At 40.6% G+C, this 20,359-nt stretch overlaps 1 protein-coding gene across 1 annotated transcript; it reads right to left on the reverse strand.

The window, feature by feature from the left end:
* Positions 1-6,644: 6,644 nt before the first annotated feature.
* On the reverse strand, positions 6,645-18,058 carry LOC133613934 (uncharacterized). Its single transcript, XM_072914562.1, has 3 exons — positions 17,664-18,058; positions 13,605-14,372; positions 6,645-6,682 (listed from the first exon to the last, which is right to left on the reverse strand). Exons 1-3 carry the CDS (start codon positions 17,848-17,850, stop codon positions 6,645-6,647), a joined length of 993 nt encoding a protein of 330 aa, XP_072770663.1. The 5' UTR covers positions 17,851-18,058.
* Positions 18,059-20,359: the final 2,301 nt, after the last annotated feature.

Raw genomic sequence — 20,359 nt, forward strand, 5'->3', positions numbered from 1 at the left:
ACTCTCTAAACTCCCAACTACAGAGTCAGGTTACCCCCTAACCTCCCAACTACAGAGTCAGGTTACCCCTAACCTCCCAACTACAGAGTCAGGTTACCCCCTAACCTCCCAACTACAGAGTCAGGTTACCCCCTAACCTCCCAACTACAGAGTCAGGTTACCCCCTAATCTCCCAACTACAGAGTCAGGTTACCACCTAACCTCCCAACTACAGAGTCAGGTTACCCCCTACCCTCCCAACTACAGAATCAGGTTACTCTCTAAACTCCCAACTACAGAGTCAGGTTACCCCCTAACCTCCCAACTACAGAGTCAGGTTACCCCTAACCTCCCAACTACAGAGTCAGGTTACCCCCTAACCTCCCAACTACAGAGTCAGGTTACCCCCTAACCTCCCAACTACAGAGTCAGGTTACCCCCTAATCTCCCAACTACAGAGTCAGGTTACCACCTAACCTCCCAACTACAGAGTCAGGTTACCCCCTAACCTCCCAACTAACAATACAACAAGGTCGTGACAGTCCAAAATACTCTTTTTTAGATTAAATGTTATTTCACTTATTATTTGGCTCATACATGACATTGAAATACACAAGAGCTATACATTATACATTTATACATGAGCTCTTAAAAGGACTGTAGTTTACTACTTGTTGGCTTTTCAGCATGTTTAGCATGTTGCATCTTAGCTAGCTAGCATACTAATTAATCACCCTGCTAGTTAGCTAGCTAACTTAGTAAGCAGATGAACATTTTGCTTTAATGACTAATGAATCATTTTACACCCCAGTAGACGATAACATATGACTTTAAGAAGCTGTACAAGTTTTAAGTACAATGAGTGATTGTTGAGTTTAGGCTTGGCTTATTATGTCACCTGTTTCCTCTTTCCAATCAATGAAATACTTTTACTTCTTACCTTTTTTTCAAGCAACTTGTTCTACGTCAAGGAAATGCGCGCGTTGACGGACAAGGAAAAGAGGAAATAGATCCCTAGATGGAGTAAAGGTGAACTCAGCCAGCTGTGTGTGCATTCATCAGCACCGCCCTCAGAGTGATGTCATCACTTCATTTAACTCACTTATCAACACCCATCACATCGAAATATATTACACACTTTTGCTGTGTAATTTAAAACATTTGTACGCACCAGTGACGTGCAGTCAGGGGAGGCAGGTGAAGCGGGGCCTCACGTGCCATCATGGAAAGAAAAAAAATGTCAAAAGAAAAAATAATAATTAAATTGTTATATGTATCCAGTTATTATACTATAAAGTCATTTTCCATTTAACTTCACCAGTTTTAGATTATTTTTATTCAAAATCGTTGAATTTTCACATTTGCCATTCACATACTGAGAAGAGACTTGCGGTGATCAGCAGCCAGTTGAGCCTCACCATGGATTGCGCAATGACTCGGCTAACTGCTGGCCTGCTGTGCAGTGAGACCGTATTGCTATATGAACTCTATTATACATTTCCATAGTTTAGTTAGCTGAGGTATATAATGTACAGTGTATTTTGTCAACAACTGTATGTGTGTAACGTATTTCTTGTGCTGAGCAATCATAAAACTGCTGCAAAAGACGCACTGTGTGAGGCTCGCAGTAATCCCGCCTCCTGGTGGTAGAGGGCGCTAGTGATCCCAGAGATCATTCTTGTGACTACTCGGGCGGCAGAAGAAGTGACAACAAGCAGCAACAGTTAGCAGCGATCGTTTCTTTTTCCTCTCGCCTGGACTATTAACATGGAGGATTACATATCTAAAATAAAACAGTTTTCTAAACTAGACTTTCAATGGAAGCAGGAGGTCATTCTTAAAGGAAGATCTCCATCGAGAAAGAGAGACTTTTAAAACTGAAGAAAGATAAGGAAGACTTCTATAAAACAAATTCTTGATGCTTTTGTTCAAAAGGAACTGCGCATGGACTTCATTTATAAGTAAAGGTAAGACCATAATAACGTTTTTTTTTTATTAAATGTGCTTTTTTGTGTGCTATAGTTTGTATGTGTAAAGTTAAAGTTAAGTTAAAGTACCAATGATTGTCACACACACACTAGGTGTGGTGAAATTTGTCCTCTGCCTTTGACCCATCCCCTTGTTCATCCCCTGGGAGGTGAGGGGAGCAGTGGGCAGCAGCGGCGCCGCGCCAGGGAATCATTTTTGGTGATTTAACCCCCAATTCCAACCCTAGATGCTCAGTGCCAAGCAGGGAAGAATGCTGGTATGAGCTTTTAAACATAACCCGTTAACTGCTTCCAATCCAAATAGGGACGGCGTGGCGCAGTGGAAGAGTGGCCGTGCGCGACCCGAGGGTCCCTGGTTCAATCCCCACCTAGTACCAACCTCGTCATGTCCGTTGTGTCCTGAGCAAGACACTTCGCCCTTGCTCCTGATGGGTGCTGGTTAGCGCCTTGCATGGCAGCTCCCTCCATCAGTGTGTGAATGTGTGTGTGAATGGGTAAATGTGGAAGTAGTGTCAAAGCGCTTTGAGTACCTTGAAGGTAGAAAAGCGCTATACAAGTACAACCCATTTATCATTATTTATCATTTATTTATCAAATGGTGAATAAGATACTCTTTAGGGTTCATATGTTTGTAAATCTGACTGTGATGAAGTCTGTGCCTCACCAGTCATGAACCTCACCGCACGTCACTGATTTTATATATATATATATATATATATATATGAATGAATCCAGCGCCCCCCGCGACCCCCAAGGGAATAAGCGGTAGAAAATGGATGGATGGATGGAATATATGTATGTATAATTACATATAGATGAATATATATATTTATATATAGTATATATTAATATATGTAGAATATATAAATATTTAATATATTAAAAAATATATATATTGAATAAATATTTATTTACATATGTATGTTATATATACATACATGTATATAAATATATGTATTTATTATGTATACATATATATATATATATATATATATATATATATATATATATATATATATATATATATATATATATATATTAAACATTTGGATTCATTTTTTGTTTGTTTTTTAAAGATAACGCTTTGTGGTTTTATTATTGGCTGATGTCAACATTTAATTTTTTTTCTCATTGTGTTTCTTGTTAATTTCCCAATTTTTGCTACTGTTTTTTTGTTTTTGTAATGTGCCTAGGGCCAATGACAAAGTAAACACACTGTACACTCCTGCTGTAGAAGCTGACTGTTTATTGCCACTAAGTACTGTAGTATATTTGTTCATCCTATGGTTAGATATGGGACACGAGTCAGCGCCAGAAGTTGTACAATCAGCTACCGGGTTTTTCCTTTTTGATAAAAAGGGGATACACTGGGAAGTTCTTCATTAGCTGGTGCCTTGTTTGATCATATTTTACTGCCTTTGCACATTTCAATGTGTACATTTGTATTAATCATTACAACATTCGTGAAGTGAAGTGAATTACATTTATATTGCGCTTTTTCTCAAGTGACTCAAAGCGCTTAACATTGTGAAACCCAATATCTAAGTTAAATTTAGGTGGGTAAAGTGTCTTGCCCAAGGACACAACGGCAGTGACTAGGATGGCAGAAGCCATCAATGGTCAATGGTTGTCGACAGAACACCGAACAAGATGGCGGCCACATGGTAGCAGGCTGAGTGTGTCGCGTCTGCTCCTTCATGCCTAATTAACTTTAAATCCGCCGATACTAACTCTCTCCTAACAACACATTAAACCAATAAGTTTGCTGTTTGCACATGTTTATTTTCTGATTCCTCTAAAAATGCCGAAAACCAGAGGAAATCAGACTGATGCGGAACCCGAACTGTCTATGGCGTCTTTGACCACTTTGCTCGAGTCCCATCGGGAATCTTTATCCAAAGATTTCAAAACTTCGCTCGCAGCTATAGAGAGCAAACTGGACGAAGTACAAGCCACAGTACCTGCAAATTCTGCCAAACTTCTAAATCTTGAGATTACGGCTAATGACATGGAGAGCCGCGTGCGAACTCTGGAAACGTCCATTACAGCACTAGCAGGCAAAAATACCAAACTGGCAGTCAAAGTTTTAGACCTTGAGTCCCGCAGCCGCCGCAATAATATCAGAATAATTGGCTTACCTGAATCCATTGAGGGTCCACAACCTACTGCTTTCTTCTCCAACATGCTGGTGGAAGTCTTCAGCGACATCCTGGACTCCCCACCCGAATGCGAGCGCGCCCACAGGTCCCTCGCCCCCAAACCTCCAGCAAGCCAGCGACCGAGACCGGTTATCATCAAGCTCCTCGGGTTCCAGGAAAAGGACGCGATTATCCGGGAAGCCCGGTCCAAGAGAGGAAAGCTGAAGTTCCGTGGTCACTCTATCTTGGTCTTTGAGGATTATCCATCCGAAGTTGTCGATCAGCGAAAGGAATACAGCGATGTCATGTCGAAGCTCTTCAAGTTAGGTCTCAGACCTGCCCTGCGCTACCCAGCCAAACTTTCCATCATGGTGGAGACAGGCAGGAGATCCCTCTCCTCGGTCAATGAGGCTAAGGCATTCATCGCGACCCGGGCTGCGAGCTGCAACTTGGGTGTTGAGCCAGCTACTGAGGCGGCAAACGGATAACGTGACTTGCTACACGGTAAGGCTAACATTAGCTAGCCAGCTAACACACCATAACTTTCTCGGAGCAGAGTAACATTAACATTAACATACATCTCTCCTAACTGATCTACCAGCCCACGCCTTCACGTTGCGCTTTAAAGTCAATATGTACAATCCCACGCGTTGATGTTCCTCATATTGTTCACAGCGTTTGTTGATGTTTTGGTTTTCTCTGAAGTAAAATTAGCGCAGGCTACACCTGGCTTTAATACACACGTGACATTCTTGTTATTGTTTTGGTCTCGTATTGGCCGTAATTTCTTTTTACCCCGCGGGGTGGCGCTGATGTGCCTCGGAACTGGTCCAAAACCTGACTGTTAGTTGGGACCTCTCCTTTTTGGTAAGAAATTTTACGTTTTCGTGGGACTCATATGCCCATCGGGGTGACTACGCGTGACATTTGGTGGGTTGTTGGCGGGTTGGGGGAGGTGCGTGAATGTTTATTTTCTCGGCATGTCATGTCATATTCATAATGGAAGCAGCTTTTTCCAGTATGCATGGTACGAGTGTGTGTGAATGGGAGTGTCCATGTATGAGTATTTACTATTTGAATGCCATCCCAGCAGGCAAACCTGACTACTTTCATATATTATTTTATGGGTTTTGAAGACCTTGACACAGTTGGAGATTTACAGCACTGCATTGGTATTGAGAATAATATAAACTGCAATGTCTATGACCCTGAGCAATTAAAGTCCTTATATGATCTTTATAATTACTCATTTTTACATTTGAATATTAGAAGCCTGAATAAACATCACACTGATTTAGCCTCTCTACTTTCCAATATGAGCTGTATGTTTAACTTTATTGCCTGTAGTGAATCGTGGCTTTCTGATTCCTCATATATTGATCTGTTTAGACTGGATGGATACAATTTACATGTAAAAAATAGACCCAGTGGAAGAGGTGGTGGCGTGTGCCTCTATGTCCAGAACAATCTTCATGCCAAAGTATGTAACATCACCCTAGAAGATGATCTCTGTGAATCCTTGTTCATGGAGCTCAACAACAAAGGAAAAAAGGTAATTGTTGGAGTACTCTATCGTCCTCCTGACTCACCTCTTGACACTTTTATTTCCAAATTGGATGAACTATTACTCAGTCTAAATAAACTAAACAAAAACTGCATCCTTCTTGGTGACTTTAATATTGATATTTCCAAGGACGATGGAGCAAAACTGAACTTTATCAACACGTTACATTCTTCTTCCTTCTTCCCCACCATCAATAGGTTCACTGGAGTCACAGATACCTCAAAAACAATAATCGATAACATTATTACTAACATCCGTAATACAAAGCTCGTGACAGGGGTGGTGCAATCGGATATCACAGACCACTTTCCCATTATACTATTCTTTGACTCTGGCAAAACTCCCTCCTCCCCACCTCCTAAAGGTAAAACCAAAATACTCAACAATACAACTCTACTACACCTAAATAATAATCTGCTTGCCAGGAAATGGGTGTTTAATTGCACCTGTCCTGGTGCTGCATATGAACATCTGATCAAAATGATTCAGGATGCTATTCAGGAAACTATCCCTGAAAAAACTATCAAAAATCATACCTCAGAAAAAAATCCCTGGATTACAAGGGGGATCTTAAAGTCCATCAGACAAAAGAATAAACTCTACAAATGTTATATTTCGAACCCTACTACTGTCAACAAAGAAAAATACACAAATTATAGAAATAAATTAACTCGTATTATCAGGAAAAGTAAGCACAACTATTATTCTGAACTATTACAAGCATCGCAGGGGGATTGTAGGAGAACATGGAACGTGTTGAATACTGTTCTCAACAAGGGACATAAGGCCCCTGTTGTTCCGGATACAGGGTCAAATAGGGCTGATCTTGCCAATAGTTTTAATACCTTTTTTGCTTCTATTGGGGAAAACCTATCCAGTAAAATAGGTCAACCTCCAGGGTATTCCTTTAAAGAATTTTTTATCAGGCAGCTACCCTAGCTCCTTTTTCATGCAGCCAACCGACATCAATGAGCTTTATACGATCATGATGGACCTAAAGTCATCACATACAGCTGGAGTGGACGGGATATGTAGCAAAATCTTGAAAGCCATAGCAAATGTGATCATAAATCCTCTCTGTCACTGTATAAACCTGTCACTTAGTGCTGGCATTGTACCCAAAATGTCCAAAGTGGCAAAAGTAATCCCAATTTTTAAATCAGGTGATAAACATAATATGAACAATTACAGGCCAATTTCAATTTTACCAACATTTTCAAAAATATTTCAGAAAGTGGTCTATAACCGACTGAAAGGCTTTCTGGAAAAACTAAATAACCTTGTCCCCTCCCAATATGGTTTTCGTAAAAAAAAGCACCACCTGTACGGCTATACTCCACCTCTTGGAAAAGGTCAATGACTGTATTGAAGAAGGAAAATTTGGCATTTTTTTGGATCTATCCAAGGCCTTTGACACAATAGACTTTGAGATCTTATTGTATAAGCTATATCACTATGGTGTCAGAGGGGTACCTCTCGATTGGTTCCGCTCTTACCTATACGGAAGGCAGCAATGTGTATGCGTCAATGATCACAATTCACCCTGTATGACCATCAATTATGGGGTTCCCCAGGGATCCATCTTGGGGCCTCTCCTTTTTATCCTATACATAAATGATTTTGTAAACTCCTCCGAAACTTTTCATAAAATAATTTTTGCTGACGATACAAATTTGTTTACCTCACACAGGAGCCTGCACGATCTACAAGTAACTGTCAATTCAGAGCTTGTGAAAGTAGATTCCTGGTTCAAATGCAATAAGCTCTCACTTAATGTAAATAAAACACATTTTATTCTATTTCGTTCTAATAAAAAGCGGACAAATACTGAGCACTGCCATATCAACATCAATGGGCAGGAAATACAGAGAGTGAACTCCACAAAATTCCTGGGGGTCATCATTGACGAATACCTCAATTTCAAATGTCACATTAGCCATCTGTTAAACAAATTATCCAAATATGTTGGCCTGTTCTTTCACCTTCGTCGTTATCTTCCTCTTTATGCTCTACTCACACTATATAAAACTCTATTTGAACCACATCTAAACTACTGTAATGTCATCTGGTGTAACACCTTCCCTACCTACCTCCACAAATTAGAATCCATGCAAAAGAAAATCATACGGGCCCTGTCATGGTCCAAGTTTAATGCCCCCACTCCACATCTATTCCATAATTATCATCTCTTAAGACTGACAGAGTTCAATATTTATCAAAATGCTTGTTTAACCTATCAAGTCATTTACAGGCTGAATTTAAGGCTCTGTAGCTTGGTTCCTATCTACCATCCCCAGCATGCCCACAACACTCCTAACTTAGATCTGATATCAGGGAAACATGGTTTACTGGATTGTACCGCTCCAAGTGTTGTATGCAGGGGACCAAAGATTTGGAACCGGCTTAATGAGAGCCTCAAGATGCTGTATCCATTCTCCAACTTCAAAAAGAAACTGAAAACTTACCTATTAACCACCTATATTTAATGCCTCATGTGGGGTAGACTACTGTTGGGTTTTGCATGGTTGAATGAATGTATGTATGTATGTGTATGCTTGCTTTAGTACTATTATCTTGTGTTAATCATATAGCGTTGTTTTTTTGTTTTTGTTTTTTTGTTGTTGTTGTGCTTGCTACCATGTTTCATCATTCCATGTATATACTGTCCTCTGGACCCCTGTCAAAAGCTTCTTCTAGCTTATTTGGGGGACCCTTTCACGTACCAACATCTTTAAATGATGATATTTCACTACTATTGTATTTGTTATATGGTATTGTGAATAAACTTGAAACTTGAAAACTTGAAAAAAAAATGTGAGCCAAGACATCCAGGGGATTTAGCTCGCTCGTCTGCGGGAACAAACTGCCACCATGGCTTGCCGTGCTACCGAGGTCCTTTGTCCCTGAATTGCTCACACACTCCGGCAGATTCAATGGGGGTCTGGCGGCAGATTTCTTTGACTTTATGGTTGGAAATGCATCTGCTTTGAGTGTCGCAGGATATCCACACATTCTTGCCATCTCTGTCGTAGCATAGCTTTCATCGGTAAAGTGTGCGGAACAAACGTCCAATTTCTTGCCACTTTGGCATCTTTGGGCCACTGGTGCAACTTGAATCCGTCCCTGATGGTGTTGTTACACCCTCCGACAACACATCGACGAGGCATGATGTCTCCAAGGTACGGAAAACAGTCGAAAAAACGGAAAATAACAGAGCTGATTTGACTCTGTGTTTGAGAAAATGGCGGATTGCTTCCCGATGTGACGTCGCTCCGAGAGCGAATATTAGAAAGGCGTTTAATTTGCCAAAATTCACCCATTTAGAGTTTGGAAATCGGTTAAAAAAATATATGGTCTTTTTTCTGCAACATCAAGGTATATAGTGACGCTTACATAGGTCTGCTGATAATGTTCCCCTTTAAAAAAAAAAATTCTTTTTTTTTGTCCTGTCCAGCTTCTCAAGTAAGTCATATAGTTGATGTAGATGATCATATAGTTGATGTAGATGATCATATAGTAGATGTAGATGATCATATAGTAGATGTAGATGCCCATATCGGCTGTTCAGATTTACTTTACAAAAGAGAAGTGTGGGATACTTCTCTTGTTGCCTTATTTGTATTTGACTTTATTAAATGTATTTATATTATCATTTGGTGCAGCCGGGCCGGAGCAGGAGGGGATAGAAAGAGAAAAAAAAGGAAGACAGAGGGGGAAATTGTGGGGAAAAAAGGGGGATTAGACAGAGAGACAACAACAACAACAGCAAACACAACAACAACAACAACAACAACAGCAACCATAGAGCAACATCAGCAAATAGGACATGTACAAATATGATGGTAAAAGTAATAGCAAATAAGCAGTTAGCAAAAATAAAGAATAATACAGAAATGACAATGAGCATTATTACACTACAAATGGAGCAATACAAATACCAATAGAAATAGCGCTATTGATAATGAACAATACCAATACTTTACCTTTATTATCAACAATACAGTTGTTTGAATGCAACAATACTTATACGTAATGATAACTTGAGATACGAAAGAATGCAGAAAAATGGAGGGGGAGAAAGAGAAGCAACCAACATTAACCTTGTAGATTGTTATAGTAACAATAGGTCAAGCTTTGTCAGTGTGCCATGTGTTGTACCCAGTTTACCCTAGGGCAACAACGTTAATATATGTTTGATGAAACCTGATTTTGTGCATGAGTGTACGTGCTTGTACAATGAATGTATATGTACAGAATGTGTATATTTGTTTGTACAGTGAATATATATGTACAGAATGTATATATCTGTTTGTACAGTGAATATATATGTACAGAATGTGTATATGTATGTTTGTACAGTGAATATATATGTACAGAATGTGTATATGTGTTTGTACAGTGAATATATATGTACAGTATGTGTATGTTTGTATATTGAATGTGCGTGTGGCTGTACGAACTTTAAGTATGTAAATATGTACTGTATTTGTGTATGTATGTGGGAGCGTAGGTACCTATGTATGTATGTATGTATGTGAGTATATGTGAATTTGTATGAACAATATATTCGACTCCCAGTGTGCGTGGGAGCCAGAGCACGGCCCCAGCCCCCCCCCCCCCCCCCCCCCGCCCCCCGAGAGCCCAACCCACAAACAGTAGGTGTGGTGCCCAGGGAACCAGGGACCACCGCCCTCACGCAGCCAAGCCGGCCAGCGACAGGAACCCCAGAGCCCGGCCCACCGCACCGCCCACAAGGGCCAGCAGCAGGCCGCAGACAGACGCACCCAGCAGAGGACAAGGCATGAGAAAAGCAGGGGACAGCCAGACCCCAAGCCAGTGAGAGACCACACCCCACACGGGCATAAGCGAGACGCCCCGCCCGAGGGACCCAGAGACTCCTCGCAACCGGACGGGAAGACCTCCCCCGCCCCACCGGCAAACCGGGCCCCCACGAGCCCACCCCCCACCCCCGGCGGAGAGCACAGCGAGGCCAGCCCCCGGGCACCCCACCCAAATCGGCCGCCGCAGGACCACCGGGCACAGGGCCACGGGAACCACCCACCCCACCTGCAGGGACCCCAACGATGGAGATGGAACAACCAGCAACCGCCCCGCCGAGGCTCCCCTCTGAGGGAGGGGAAAAATTTAAAAATAATATTAATAAAATATATTAAAAAATAAATAAATTAATTAAAAAAAATAATTAAAAGAAAAAAATAATTAAAAGAAGATCACAGACATGCTGACACACAAGGTCACTACCCCAGCAACTGGCCGACTCGCAGCACCTAGCAATACCTTGCAGCACCAAGCTACCACAATAGACGCAGGGACTAGACCCAGCAGGCCCCAACCAAGACGGGCACCCGGAAGGGTTGGACGGCGGGACCCAGGAGCTCCAGACACACAGTAGCCTGAGGCGTCGACCCCCGCCTGACAGGCAGGCCCAGAGCGTACCCCCAGAAATATACATACATACATACATACATACATACATACATATATACATATACATACACATACACATACACATACACATATACATGTACACATACACGTATGTACATACAGTATACATACACATACAGTATGTACACATACATACATACACATACACACACATATACTGTACATACATATACACAGTTCGTCAGCCCCGACAACCACCACGCGCGCGCGCTGCCACCAGTCACAACATCAGCAACCCCCCTGCACCAGACCCATCAGCCACGGGCGCCCACACCACAAACAAACGGCAGCAGAAACAGCAGCCGCAATACCCCCAGACAGCCAGCACCACCCAATCAAATCAAAGCGATCAAAAAAACTGTGACCGGCAACCACACGCCAACAGGACCACGGAGACCAGCCAGCGCCAGCCCGCCAGTCAGCCCAAACGCCAACACGCAAACAAGAGACACCAACACGCCCCCCCCCCCCCCCCCCCCCCCACCAAAAGACCCCACCACCCCAACCCAAACCCGCACAAACACACCACCGCCCAAACAACCGAGACCCAGCATCCAGACCAGACATGGGGGCCGCGCCGCCACCACATCAAGTCACCAACAGAGATCCCACAGCGCAAGGTGCAAGGTCGGGCCACACGGGCACGGACCCCACCCAACAGGAAGTGAGACCTGCTCGACGCCACACACAAATAAATAATACGTTTTAAAAATAATTTAAAAAATAAATAAATAAAAAATAAGTAAATAATAAAAATAATAAATACATTAAAAATAATAATAATAAATGAAAAAAAAACCTGGCAGGCCACCAGACCGCAGTCCCCGCCGGCCGACGAGGCAAGGAGGGGTGCGCCGAACCCCAACCCCCCCATGCATGTGTACAAGGCCCCCAGAGTGTCTACTGTGTAGTTAAAATTAGGAGGTCAGCCGTTCCAGCCGACCTCCAGTCCCTATTGATGTGTGTACTGTAGCGTGAGTGAGATATGTATGCTTGTGGGAACTAATAATGCGATTAAAATTGGGGGACATCAAGGTCATGGTGGGTCCCAACCAAGCCGAGCCCCCCAAATCCTAAGTGTCTAATATGAAGCTAAGATTGAGGGATGGACGAGCAGGGGACAAGACAGGAGGACTGGAGCCCCATAGGAGGCATCCTCATCCCCCCGCCATGCCTCCCCGCAGGACAATCCCCAAAGTCTTATATATGTGTGACTATGTGTGCTATAAGTAGGAGGAGTAGAGGGCCCGGACATCCCCCCCAGTCCATGTGGCCGCCAACCAGGAACTACGGCCAGGAGGCCGCCACCCATCCCTACCATCAAGTGTTGTACTGGAAACTCATTTACAAACACAACTTCATCACACACAATACTCCACTGTGGAATTGTTGTTATATTAAAATGAGAAACTGATGCACTTATTGAGTGATAAAAGTATTTTATTATTTGAAGATTTCATTATTAAGTACGAGCTGGGGGAAAAAAAGTATAAATGCTTTTGTTCAAAATATTCTAATTACAGTATATCATCTTTTTCATTATTTACTGTTTATTCTTTACTGTATTTTCTCTGGAACAAAAAAATACATCTTGAAAGTTTCCATTCTTCCAAAAAAGACCGAATTGACCACTTAAAATGTTTTTTAGGATTTTGTTTTGTAATTGAAGACAACACTTGTTCGTTCTGTGATAGGGAAACAAAATAAACACTTTATTTTATGAATGTATGCAAAGTGAATCTCTGTGGGATGATGTACAATATTGGCTTTTGCCTGACACTCCAAACTTTGATTGCATATTAATGCATGTACTTGACTGAAAAAAGCACTAATATACAATATCTAATCTATAAATGTAGAAGTATATTAAAGAGATAGTTACACAAACAACAATGATGTCACACATGTTATATGTGCTGATGTTGTTAGAAAGTCAACATTAAAGTCTTGACAGTTTATTTCAAATCCTGCAGTTTCATTTGCTGCTGCTGTTCTCACCAGCACACTTGTGTTTCTTACACTGGTACTTAGAAGACAATCTTTCACCACACACACTGCAACTACACACTTTCTCTCCTGGGTGTCTTCTCATGTGTGCTACAAGGTTTGATTGGTCACAAAAGCTTCTGTTGCAGATTGAACATGTGAAAGGTTTCTCAGCAGTGTGTCTTCTCATGTGTACTTTCAAATTCTGACTTTGTGTAAAACCTTTACCACAGACTGAACAGATGAAAGATTTTTCAGCAGTGTGTCTTCTCATGTGTACTTTCAAATGTTGACTTTGTGTAAAACCTTTACCACAGAGTGAACAAGAAAAAGGTTTTTCACCAGTGTGCGTTTTCATGTGTACTTTCAATTTGTGACTTTCTACAAAACCTTTACTACAGATTGAACAGATACAAGTTTTTTCTCCAGTGTGTGTTCTCATGTGTACTTTTAAATGTCCACTTGTTACTAAAAATTTACCACATTCTGAGCAAGAAAAAGGTTTTTCTGCAGTGTGTGTTCTCATGTGTGTTTTCAGACGACAATGGTATTTAAAAGTTTTGTGACAGTGAGAACATGTGAAGTGAGTGTTGTCAGTGTGACATGTTGCATCATCTTTAGAGTGTTCATCATCAGTGTCAGGAGAGTGTGACGTTGTGTCCTCACTATCTGATAGTGGAGCTAAGATCTTGTCTGCTTGTGATCCTCCACAGTGGTCTCCATCAGCTTCTGTTGTCATGTGTTGTGTTGAGCTGCTGCTTGGAGGCTCCGCCTCTCTCTTCTCCTCACTCTCACCTTTGACCTCATCATCTTCACTCTTCACAGGGACACCAGTCACTGGGAACTCCTCCAACCATTTAGGCTGACTGATGCGGTGCTCCTCCTCTTCCTCTTTAATGTGCAGCGGCTCTTGGTCCTCCTCTTCCTCTTTAAAGTAGGGGTTCAGTGGGTCCTCCTTTTCCTCTTTAATGTGAGGGGTCAGCGGGTTCTCTTGCTCCTTAAAGTGAGGGGTCAGTGGGTCCTCCTCTTCATTTTTGCTGTTTAAGACCAGTGGGTCAGCCGCTTGACCTTTAATGTGAAGGGACAGTTTAACACTATGCGTCTCGTCTTCCTCTGTAATATGGGGGGGTTGTGGCTCCTCCCCTCCCTCTTTAATGTGATGGGAATGTGGTACATCTTCTTCCTCTTTAATGTGGTGGGGCTGTGGCTCTTCTTCCTGCTCACGAGGAAGATGTTCTTCTACGACATCTGCGGGACAGGAGAAAACAAACATTCTTTAGAAAAGTCCAGCTTTGCTCAGTCACATGAGACATTTTCCTGCACCAACATATGATGTCACAATCTCATCAGTTTCCCCTCACAGCAGTCAGGGTACTTCCAGCTGACACATGAAGAAGACCTTCAGAGGAATGCCTTCCCAGGCCAACGTCCAATCCACCTTATTCATATAAAAAACATCCTAAAAGTCATTCCTGCAATCCTTAATGGTAGACGCCATACGTGAAAGTGTGCTGTTCTCCCTCTGAATAAGTCATACACACACATGAAAGTCATAAGCTCCCTCTGCTGGTGGACAATAATTACAGTCATTTTCACATTCATCTTTAGAGACATGTTTGCTCTAAAAAAGCATGAGCACAGTCAACATGTTAGCCAAAAAATGTGACATCTGTTTTGCTTTCATTTAGATAGTGTTGCCATAGTTAAACTGGGAAGCAGTAATCAGATTACTGACTACTCCTTCAAAATATAACTTGTTTACCTTATTATTAATAGTAATAATGGATTAGATTAATTTAGTGTGTTTCTAGACACTCAAATTGCGTTAGAGTGAGAACTGAAACGGCATCATTCATGTGGTCCACACATTCAATGTGGTAAGCTACATTTAATTATAATAATAATAATAATAACTAGATGAAACAATTCCTGAAAAAATTGTGTGTTAATGCTCCAATGCTGAAGTTGAACTGAAATGCTGACGCCAACCTTTATCCTTTATGGTTTACAGCAAACTGTATTGTTGATGTAACATGATTGTTACATGTATGTGCGGGTCTTTTGCAGGCTCCTCAAACACACGGTGGAGAAAGCGTGGCGTCACTCCGGTGGGTGTACGGATGTGTCGAAGGTACGTAGACACAGAAAACTCCCCCACAATGGTAATAAACCTCCTAGTCCTCTACATGTCACGACGACTAGTAACGTTACTATGAAACACACAACCGTCCCGTCCTTGAGGCGGTCAAACGAAATAGCGACTAAACTACGAAGCTAAAGTTGGCAAGGAAAATCCATACACCCACAACACATCTCATCTGATTGTGTTGTTGTGAACGACATCATCCATGTAGGATTAATGTACAAACAGGAAAACCTACTCAGTGAGTTAGTGGTTAGAGTGTCTGCCCTGAGATCGGTAGGTTGTGAGTTCATACCAAAGACTATAAAAATGGGAGCCATTACCTCCCTGCTTGGCACTCAGCATCAAGGGTTGGAATTGGGTTTAAATCACCAAAAATGATTCCCGGGCGCAGCCACTGCTGCTGCCCACTGCTCCCCTCACCTCCCAGGGGGTGATCAAGGATGATGGGTCAAATGCCTCCACACCTCAAGCTGATTACAGCAGCACACTTCCCCCTTTCACAATAATAGGTCTGACTGCACTAACAAAATTGTCACGTGGGGTTCGCAGCTAGCTGCGGGGTTGTTCTTCCAATGCAAAATAGACAACAGCGTGAAGGTAGGCTAGGATTTATTCATATAAATCACGCACTACCGCGAACATAAACAATACAACAACAACTACAACAAAAAAGAGGCAAGCGTGCCTAAAACGCAAGTGAGGCTAATCTTAAACAGAAGCTATGGCATAGACATGGAAACTTACTTGGACAGAGCAAGACATAAACCGGTGTGACATCAAAACAACGCAGGCAGAACGAGTGATGAACAAAGGTAGGCTTAAATAACAGTGACATGATTGGTGACAGGTGTGTGTGAGTCTGAACGTGAAACAGGTGCGTGACGTGACAGGTGGAACTAATGGTTGCTATGGTGACAAAACAAAACAAAAGTGCACAAAAAGTCCAAAATTTAAACCGAACATTACTAAAACAAAACATGATCACACAGACATGACAAAAATAAAGCTTTCAAAAAAGCACCTCACACAAACATAATGAACTTATTGATGCATTTACACAATTATTATACTTTGACTCAAAGTACTGGTCAAAATGGTCCAAAGATGTATTTCACCAATAAAAGTGAGAGATTCTGCATTTGATTAACAAACATTGTATACATTTTTATTTGACAAAAAAGCACACATTTAAATAGTAGTAAAAAAAATAAGTGAAAAAGGCAAAAAATGGAACTAAAAACAATTAAAACATAAAACTAAATGTTATTGTTTATTTTATATTGCCATTGTTATTTAAATGTATGTTTACTAATGTTTTACTTGTTGTGGTTTATTTGTTACCAACTCATATCCGGTTTTTTTAAACTATATTTAAAGTTGAGTTTTGGGAATAACATAAATACTGGTGTTTTCAAATGAAGGAATAATTGTGTAATTAAAGGTGATTACAATATCAATCAAAATAATGGTGATTATTATTTTTGCCATAATGGTCCAACCCTAACTGTACCCTTTTTAAACAACAGAGGGTGTAAAACACAATCTATTCTCCATATTTCATTAACTCAACTTTATCTTTCATGCATCTAAAGGATATAAATAGCATTCTATGATGTGTCTTTTTCCATCCATTCATCCGTTTTCTACCTCTTGTCCCTTTTGGGATGACAGGGGGGCGGAAGGCGGTGTACACCCTGGAAAATTCCATAACAACTTTAAACTATTATGTTATCCTAATTAAAAATGTATCCTCCAGTTTGTGGCTATTATAAGGCATATTTACAGAGAATATGCATTTTTACAGCATGTTTTAAAGAGATAGCATTCTGGGTATATTATATTGATCAACTAATTCTTATTTAGTGGGCATAGTGAGCAGAATAGAGGCGCTCCCATTGACTCCATTGTTAAAATTAGGAGAGTTAAGATTCTGCTAACGTTTGTTTACGACTTAGAATGCATAAAAAATAAAAACATATTATTGTCTTACATAAGGATTGTGAATGATATGCAAAATAAGTTTAAAAAAAAATCAGATCCCATTTAATAATTTTTCTACATCCTGTGAACGGGTGATACTGTGGTGAAAGTGAGAAAATAAATACATGTCGGGAAAATGCAAATTTCATCAAAAATGGCTGGCAAACTTTTAAAAACCTGGTTAAAGATTGTTGGTAGTAAACCCAGAGAGGCATGTGTATGTTGTCAAATGATGTTAGAATTAGCTTTGATATTTGGGTTTAGGGGGCCCCGTCATGGGACCCGCCCCCGGCCCAGCTCTGACTTGTTCCACCACTGGTCATTGTGATTATATGATATATTACAAATGTCTTTTTCTTGTTATTAGTCAAATATAAAGTTAGTAAAGATGTGAGAGTAAGAAGTCAACAAACCTGTTCTGTGTAACACAACTTGATGTTTCTTGAAAACAGCGTCCAGTAGTTGATTGTTCTCCTCTTTTGTTCTAGAAAGTTCCGCCTCGTATTCTGCTATCGTTCTTTCTAACACTACAAATATTTCTTCAACGGCAGCAGTTAGTCGCTGATCCACCAACGCTCTCAACATGTGTAATGTAGACATTTTCACACAATCACAACACTTTACTCTCACACTTGATCTCTACTTAGCGATGTGTTGATAACTTCTGTTAGCAGCTAACTAGCTAAGCTAACTAGCGAGCTAAGCTAACTAACAAGCAAAGATAGCAGGAGAAGCAGCAAAGTGCTTCTAGCGCATTCAGACCATTTTATCCTTGAATAAAGAATCAAAGATGTATTTTATAGGGCGTAAATATGTCAAACTGGAGAAGAAATAATAAGACTGACTTATTAGCGTCCAGCTCGCGTCTTTCTCCGTCGAAGTGCTTTCACGACAGTTAGCACACTTGACGTTACAAGGCAGGACTGCTCTTCTTCTTCTTCTTTTCTGCTTTAATAGCGCCACCTTCTGATATGGAGTGTGGACCGAGATGGAACCCTACTCTATATTCTTCTATAGAAATACTTGTACATCTTCTATATTTTCTCCGTACAGTTTAATTTGTCAAATTCATGACTTTAGTCTTTCCAACAGAGAATGTTAAAGCCCATTCTTCAACTTTATTTACCACTTTTTGAATCTTCTTTTCTCTATTTCTAGCTCTCTTCCACATCACAAACAGTACCACCTCCACTAACCCTTCCACTTCACTAATCACTTCATTTATCATTATTGAAAATAGTAGTGAACTTATTATATTCCCATTTTACATTTCATATTCTCTACTATATTCATTCTCTATTTTTACTAATATTGTTCTACTTGTTAAGAAGTCTCTTATCCATCTATACATGTTCCCTCTAATCCCAATTGTATTTCATTTTATCAGCAATTCCTGTTTCTGTAATAGTGTGATGTTGTTGCGCTATATTATGAACTAAACAGGGTGTTATATTTTATTTTGAAGTATCGCTTTTATTTTTGAAGAACCGGATGTTCGGTGCGGGAAGTGTCTTTGCTGTTTTTTCGTTTCTTTACTTCCTCTTGCTTGGATTTTTGAGATGGAAGGTAATAGATTAGTATTACCTTCCAAGTAATAGTTCTTCACTGCTCCATGTTTCTGCACTTTCTCTTGTAAATATTCTTCCTAAACCTTCTTAAATACTTGCAAAGTTAACACAATAATGTTGTGGGTACAATTGATGTGTTGTTTGAAGTTATTTCTCTGCACAATTCTGTTCATTAAGAAGTAGAGCGTCGACTGTGTGAATTGTTTGACTGCTCTTACTATTATGTTGGATCCACTATGGACTGGACTCTCACTATTATGTCAGACCCACTCGACATTCATTGCATTCAGTCTCCCCTAGAGGGGGGGGGGGTCCTCTCCAAGGTTTCTCATAGTCATTCACATCGACGTCCCACTGGGGTGAGTTTTTCCTTGTCCTTATGTGGGCTTTGTACCGAGGATGTCATTGTGGCTTGTGCAGCCCTTTGAGACACTTGTGATTTAGGGCTATATAAATAAACATTGATTGATTGATTGATTTACGCATGCTATTTACACTATGTGTGTGTGTGTGTGTGTGTGTGTGTGTGTGTGTGTGTGTGTGTGTGTGTGTGTGTGTGTGTGTGTGTGTGTGTGTGTTTCCAACACAGGTCATCAATAAATGGTGAAAGAAAGGACGGCATGGTGAAGTGTCTTTTATTTAAAAAAGTACACAACGCAGACTAAGACTCACTACATTTCCACAACATATCATAAGCTTTCTCTATGTCAAAAAATACTGCAATTATACTTTCTTTATTTATTTGTCCTTTTCTAATTTCCTCTTCCAGCTGCACTGCTGCTCCTTTGTGTTTCTTGCTTTGCCAAATCCACGTTGATACTTTTTTATTATTTCTTTTGACTCTAAATAATATAGTAGTCTTTTATTAATCATTTTTTCCATTACTTTGGCCAAATGTGAGGTTAATGCTATGGGCCTATACTTACCTGCCTCTTCCGGGTCTTTCCCTGGTTTGCATATTGGAATTATTACAGCTTCTTTCCACTCAGCTGATCATTTTCCTTCTTCATATATCCTATTATATCATTTCAAGACCACTTCTTTGCCCATGTTACCTAAGTTTTTGATCATCTGGTAACTCACCTGGTCTTTTCCTGGTGTCGTATTTTTAACTTTTTTCAATATTGGAAGCATTTCATTGAAAGAAAATGTCACATCTATAGTGTTGCTAAAGCCACTATCCTTTTCTTCCATCATTTCCCCAATATTTACACTAAGTGTTTCTTCTCTCTTTTCTTTTTCTACATTTCTCAAATGATCATTACTGTGCACTTGAACTAAAAGTTCTGCTTTTTCTTTATTTTCTACCACACACTGTGTGCCATCTTTCATCACATGATGTTTATGTTCATTTCTGATCCCTGACATGTTCTTCATCATTCCCCACACTTAGTTCTATTTAGTCATTCACTAAATGTCCTTTTTAATAACGTACCTTACTTTAGCTTGGTGCCTTTTAGCCTTTTATACTAGATCATATCTTGAAAATGATGTGTTATTCTTAATATTCTAAATGTTCTATTCCCTTCTTTTATTGTGTC

The sequence above is a fragment of the Nerophis lumbriciformis genome, linkage group LG13 (assembly GCF_033978685.3).
Source record: "Nerophis lumbriciformis linkage group LG13, RoL_Nlum_v2.1, whole genome shotgun sequence".
Lineage (NCBI taxonomy): Eukaryota > Metazoa > Chordata > Actinopteri > Syngnathiformes > Syngnathidae > Nerophis > Nerophis lumbriciformis.